This window comes from Euphorbia lathyris, chromosome 2, assembly GCF_963576675.1.
Source record: "Euphorbia lathyris chromosome 2, ddEupLath1.1, whole genome shotgun sequence".
In the NCBI taxonomy this organism is placed as follows: domain Eukaryota; kingdom Viridiplantae; phylum Streptophyta; class Magnoliopsida; order Malpighiales; family Euphorbiaceae; genus Euphorbia; species Euphorbia lathyris.
This window is the reverse complement of record NC_088911.1, coordinates 15,409,384-15,415,331: the sequence shown is the minus strand read 5'-3', so window position 1 is coordinate 15,415,331 and position 5,948 is coordinate 15,409,384. Positions and strand designations below refer to the sequence as shown.

Sequence of the window (5,948 nt, the reverse complement as noted above, 5' to 3'; positions counted from 1 at the left end):
TCCAAAGGGGAATGATTTGGGGGCTTTGCGCTGAATATTGGTATTTGCACGATTACATTGGCCGAATTATGGGGAGCGTTCTATGGATTGGACCTTTCGTGGCGAAAAGGTTTTAGAAAAGTTATTATAGAACTTGACTCTCAAACGATTCTAGGTTTTTTGACTGGTGTCACTGTTAAACACAACCTTTACTATTGGCTCATCAAGCATTGTCATGGTCTTCGGGACAGACAATGAGATATTCGTTTTACAAATTCTTATTGCGAAGGAAATCGCGCGACTGATTGGATGACAGATTACACAAGAGTTCTTCCTCTAGGACATTGGGAGTGTGGTGTGCCACTTGCAGACATTCGTAATATTTTATTGGCAAAAAGCATTATTAGGTCCCTGATCTTTTATTTTTTTTGGTTTACTGAGCTCTTGATCTTTTATTTGAATACATTAAGCCCCTGATCATTTATTTTGGTCTCATTAATCCATTGATGACCAAATTAAGTAATTTTGAACATAAAATTTGGTTAACAGATTGTCATTCATTTCACCTGCATTCGAAATTTGTTTTATTTTTTCACTGTTTGAAAACAGTTTATGTATAATGTGACTAGAGAAAAACAGTAAAAACCTTAATTCAAACTGTAAATAATATATTTTTTAATAATTTCAAATACAGTTGAAGTTAATAACGTTTTTTTAACATAATTAGATGTTCACAACTGACTAATTTGGTCATCAAAGGCTTAATGAAACAAAAAATAAATGATCAGGGACTTAATATATTCAAATAAAAAATCAAGAACTTAATGAACCAAAAAATGAAAGATCGGTGCCTAATGATTTTTTTTTTCCTATTTTATTTTATGATTGTTTAGGGACCTCCCTTAGCAGGGAGATTGGCTGTAATTTTCGAGTAGGAGTTTTTTTTTTTTTTTTTCTGGGTTTGAGCCCTCATTCTCTACCAAAAAAAAAAAAAAAAAAAATCAAATATAAAACCAAAAACGACGCCGTTAGCAAACAGGCAAGATGTTAAATTATGTATCCCGCCAGGCCAGCATAGTCAGGTCACTCTAGAAATGTCTTGAATTCCTACTAGTAATAACAATCTTCTTCGGACTCGATACTCCTGAGGAGCAGCTAATACACGGTACTATCAAATGGTTAGTTTTCTTTTCTCTGCGTAATTTTAGCAAACACCTTTGCTACGCTACTCTATTATTAACAAATGATCATTGTTTTGCAAAATTGTGAACAGTCTGTTACATTGCACACAAACCTCGGCGACATCAAGTGCGAAATTGCTTGCGATGAGGTCCCAAAAACGGCCGAGGTTAGTTTCCTTCCCTCTCTTTCTTCTAGGATTTCCTAGAATGTTGGTAATTAGGGTTCTTTAAGTTGGAATTTCATTGCATTTAGTTCTCTTGTGTGCTGAAACTACCTGTTGAAACCCTAGCGAGGCTCATTAGTTGGTTGGTCTTTTAGGCTTTGATTGGATCAAGTGTTTTGGGATTAGTAAAGGAAAGGTTAAGAAGTGTTAACACAAACTTAATTCTAATTTCTTTTGAAGTCTAAATTTTATTTTCTTTAAAACTCCGGAGCATTTCGTGGCCTAATGAGGAAGTAGCACCTTTGAAATGAATTGCCTCCTGGTTTAATTCCCCTCCTATTCTTACAATCCATGGAAGTATTAGAATTGAATTCGCTTAGGTATTCATTAAATAAATTTAGGGGGCGTTTGGTTCACAAGGGTTAAAAGGGTTAAACGAAAAGGAATCAAGAAAGGGAAACTAAAGGAAAGGAAAAGAATAAGCATTAATTCCCCGTGTTTGGATATGTTTAGGAGAGGGAATGAGGCAGAGGGAATCCAATTTACTATAGGACCTGGGGTAATGGGCTTAACCTAAGGTGGGGTAAACCCATCATCTAAAATGGGCAAAGGGAATGAGTTTTTTTTTAAGCAAACAAGAATAAAGGGAATGAAACCCTCTCATTCCCATTCCTAAAGATTCGGAACCAAACGCCCCCTTAATACGTGGAAAGAAAATTGCAAGCTACTCAAAATAGAAATGTTGTTATAATATTCGGTTAATTTTGTCTATGGAAGAGGAGGAACATTATTTCTGAGAATACAGATTACAAGATTCAGGTTCATGCATAAAGACCCTTTGAATGCTTAAGAGCTCTCTAACTTTCTTGTTTGTGTCTCTCTAAAATCCACCAGTGTCCATACAATTTTTCTCCGCTTAAAAATACTCTTTTTATGCGTTTTTTACAAGCACTATGAAGTCCCCGCATCCTTAAAAGATCTAATCAGATTCTAATTAGGAAGTATAATCAGATCGTAATTAGTAAGTATAAGCAAAACACGAATTAATGAACTATTCTTCGAAAATTAGAGATAGAATCTAGATGAATTAGTGACGAAAATTCTGTTGTGCCATTCTCCGAGTGAAAATAAAACATGCCCTGTTCTGTATGTCGTTTCCTTATTTGCGCAATTCAATGTTCAATTTTTATGGTAAACTTTCTTTTTAGCCCAAATCAATTCAAGAAATTCCTAATCGACCCGAATGACTACTGATTGTTCCAAAACTTATTGTGAACTGCTATTTACCGCCTCTAAATTCCTTATCAACGTCCCCTTTTCACATTTTTGTCCTTCTCATAATTTCAACCCAAAATACCCAAACTTCTCACCCTCTCAACATTTTTTTTATTCTCGAAAATCCGGCCTAAAATGTCATGGCACCAAAACCCGGAAAGGGAAAAGGCTTCATGGGCATTCCGGTAAGTTTTAATTATTAAAATTTGTTCGAAAACACGAGTTCCGTCTCCGAAAGGCTAAACGGGTGCGGATCCCGTCCGGCCCCTGGGCAGAACGCATGAACTATGCGTTCCACCTTGGGCCGGAGCGGGACCGCCGCACCGTTCTGCCCAAGGCGGAACGGTGCGGCGCACCCGTTCCCACCTTAGGCGAAACACATGGCGCATGCGTTTCCCCCTCAGGTAGGGCCGACTGGTGCGCCGCACCTGTTTTGACCTGGGCCGGGTGGTGTGAGTCACCCGCCCATGCCAAAATTGGGTATTTTTAATATTTTTTTTTAAAAAAATTATATCGAGACGCCCGTTGGCGAACTCGAAATAGTAAAAAAATTTGAAAACGTACAATTGAATATTAGAAATAAAAAATGTAGTTAATTGGTTTGTTTGTTAATTTACAGGCTAACATTGCTGACGATGGTTTTGGATACCGACATACATCCACAGGTGCTGTTACTGCCTCTGCTCGGAGGATTCGGACCGAGCAGAGATTGATGGGGGACGCCCAGAGGTCACACGCTGCACACGATGCGCGTGTTGGACGCCAGGAGGAGGTTGATGATGTAGAGATGGACGCAGATGACTCTATGCCTCCTCTGAGTGCTGATACTGTCCCAGTACCCCCTGGCGTAGTGACGAGGGGTCGAGACGGACGTTTTTCTGCTGCAGTGGGATCGTCTTCTAGTAAGAAATTTAAAATTACATTATATATTTATTCTTGTATTAGCTAAATTTAGTTATTATTATATGATTTACTCGTGATTAGTAGGAAATACAAGAATATTCTGTAATTTTTGTACTGTAATTTCAGGTAGCAGCAAACGCTCGAGGAGTGCTGTAGAGGACGATTGGATCGTGAAGGCCCCGGTCCCCGGGGGTCCAGTTGATGCAGCTGTGATCCCGAGCTTTCTGGGACACATTGCATGTGCTATCTGGAGCGGGCAGGATAGGGGCATCCTCAGGTGCCAGACCAGATCAGCTTATTGCGGGAGGCTGGGGTTATGGCACAGTGGTGCTTTTGAGGAGATCCAGTCGCGTATCGAGTCATCTGGGTTGGCCCATCTTCCAGCTATCATGTACAGCCACATCGATGCGCCTTTGATTACGGCTTTTGCGGAGCGGTGGCAGCCAGACACGTCATCATTTCACATGCCGTTCGGTGAGATGAGTATTCTGTTGCATGACGTGTGGAAGATTTTGCGTATCCCCATAGATGGGGCCATGGTGACTGCTGAGCTGAGTCCGGATGAGCTGCAGTCATGCGTGATGGACTTGTTTGGGCTGACTCGGGCTGAGTTGATGGTCGGTCACTACTTTTCCGGCGGTATACGAGCGGCTTCCGTCATGGAGTTATGTCGAGGAGATCGGATTCCCGATGCCCAAGCTACAGCTTGGACGTGGCTGATGCTCGGTTCTACCTTGTTCGTAGACAAGAGTGGTGACCGCATCCGACCTTCTTGCCTGTTGGAGGTGCAGGACTCGGCAGCTGGAGCCATGGGATTTTCATGGGGCTCGGCTGCACTAGCATATCTATACCGTCATCTAGGTATTGCTAGTAGAGGAGACTGCGGACAGATCACAGGTTGTCTGACACTGCTTCAGGCATGGATTTACGAGTACTTCCCGTGCTTCAGGCCTCATCGGGAGGGAGTTACAGTGGACCCCGATCTTCCTAGGGCTTCCATGTGGCCATCCATCGCGCTAGAGAAGACTGATGATCGACTGAGATCATATCGAGTCCGGATTGATAGATTGACAGCGGATGAGGTACAATTTCCATTTATTTATAAATAAGGTGCAATTAAAATATTTTGATTTACTTGTATGTTAATTTAGTTGTATACATATGTAGGTGATGTGGATGCCGTATGGTCCTGATGCTATTACGGGTACCCCGAGGACGACATACACCGGATGGATACGATACCGGGATGTGATCGAGCCGTACATGCCGGGGAGATGCCTTCGCCAGCTGGGTTACGTGCAGACCATCCCTAGACCGATCTTGAGGCCTTCCAAGGCCGTACGTCCCTGGTCTAGCTTGAGGTATCGGGTAGAGGTGCCACCTGTGATGGCGCAGGATTGTTGGGACTCGTTTCCCGAGGCGGCCGTGCTTACATTATCTCGGTTCACTCCGGCACGGATTCCGTCGGCCTGTGAGGATCAGTACATGCATTGGTACACCCGTCATTCACATCCTCATCTGCTGCAGGAGATTACTGCACCCGCACCGACTGTTCATACTCGATCGAACAGTGAGATTGTAAGTGTTTTTGGTTTTAATTTACTAAAATATGAAATGATATTTATTAAGTCTTTGTTTTTTCTTTTGTCAGTGGGTTCGCCGTTTATCTAACTGGGGCGAAGGTGTGTTGGATGTGCTGAAAGGGCATGATGAAGAGGATGCGGCTGAGTGGAGACAGTCGTTAGAGCAAATTATGGGTGCTTGGCATTTGGCCAAGTGATTTGTGACTGTATTTTAGGTTTTTTATTATATTTGTACGGATTATATTTTACACTTTTGGTTTCTAATCATGACTTATTAACATAACTGAAATGTAACTGTGTCATTCCAGAACATTACAGGACTCAAACACTATCAACCTGTAACATAACTGAACATAATTAAAACGTAACTGTGTCATTCCAGAACTCAAACATTAATCACCTGTAACAAAACTAAAACGTAACTGAATCATTCCAGAACATTACAGAACTCAAACATTAATCATCTGTAACATTACTGAATATAATTGAAACGTAACTGAATCATTCCAGAATATTACAGAATTCAAACATTAATCACCTGTAACATAACTGACCATAACTGAAACGCAACTGTGTCATTCCAGAACTCAAATACTATTAACCTGTAACATAACTGAATCATTCCAGAACATTACAGAACTCAAAAACTATCAACCTCTAACATAACTGAAACATAATTGTATCATTCCAGAACATTACATAACTCAATAACAATACACAAAGTCTACAAAATACACAATAACATACAACTAAGTGTCCCTAATGTTTACCAATCTGTTCCACTGTACTCTCCGAACATCATAGAAGCGCTCCCACCCTTCAACGCTTCGATCACGAAACTCAAACCACCATAACAGTATAGG

At 41.0% G+C, this 5,948-nt stretch overlaps 1 protein-coding gene across 2 annotated transcripts; it reads left to right on the top strand.

The window, feature by feature from the left end:
* The first annotated feature begins 1,061 nt into the window (after positions 1–1,061).
* Positions 1,062–5,358, top strand: LOC136220253 (protein MAINTENANCE OF MERISTEMS-like). Of its 2 annotated transcripts, XM_066008055.1 has the most exons (6): positions 1,062–1,157; positions 1,253–1,327; positions 3,219–3,501; positions 3,629–4,584; positions 4,670–5,080; positions 5,154–5,358. In XM_066008055.1, the coding sequence occupies exons 1-6, from the start codon at positions 1,155–1,157 to the stop codon at positions 5,280–5,282; spliced, it is 1,857 nt and encodes a 618-aa protein (XP_065864127.1). In that variant the 5' UTR covers positions 1,062–1,154; the 3' UTR covers positions 5,283–5,358. The 2 variants fall into 2 exon arrangements, with proteins under 2 accessions (XP_065864127.1, XP_065864128.1); XM_066008056.1 differs by lacking the exon at positions 1,062–1,157 and having other exon boundaries at positions 1,252–1,327; positions 3,265–3,501.
* The last annotated feature ends 590 nt before the right edge of the window (positions 5,359–5,948 follow it).

Coding starts and splice junctions, on each gene's coding strand:
- LOC136220253 (XM_066008055.1), top strand. Junction 1,328..3,218: donor AGGTCCCAAAAACGGCCGAG/GTTAGTTTCCTT, acceptor GTTAATTTACAG/GCTAACATTGCTGACGATGG. Junction 3,502..3,628: donor TGCAGTGGGATCGTCTTCTA/GTAAGAAATTTA, acceptor CTGTAATTTCAG/GTAGCAGCAAACGCTCGAGG.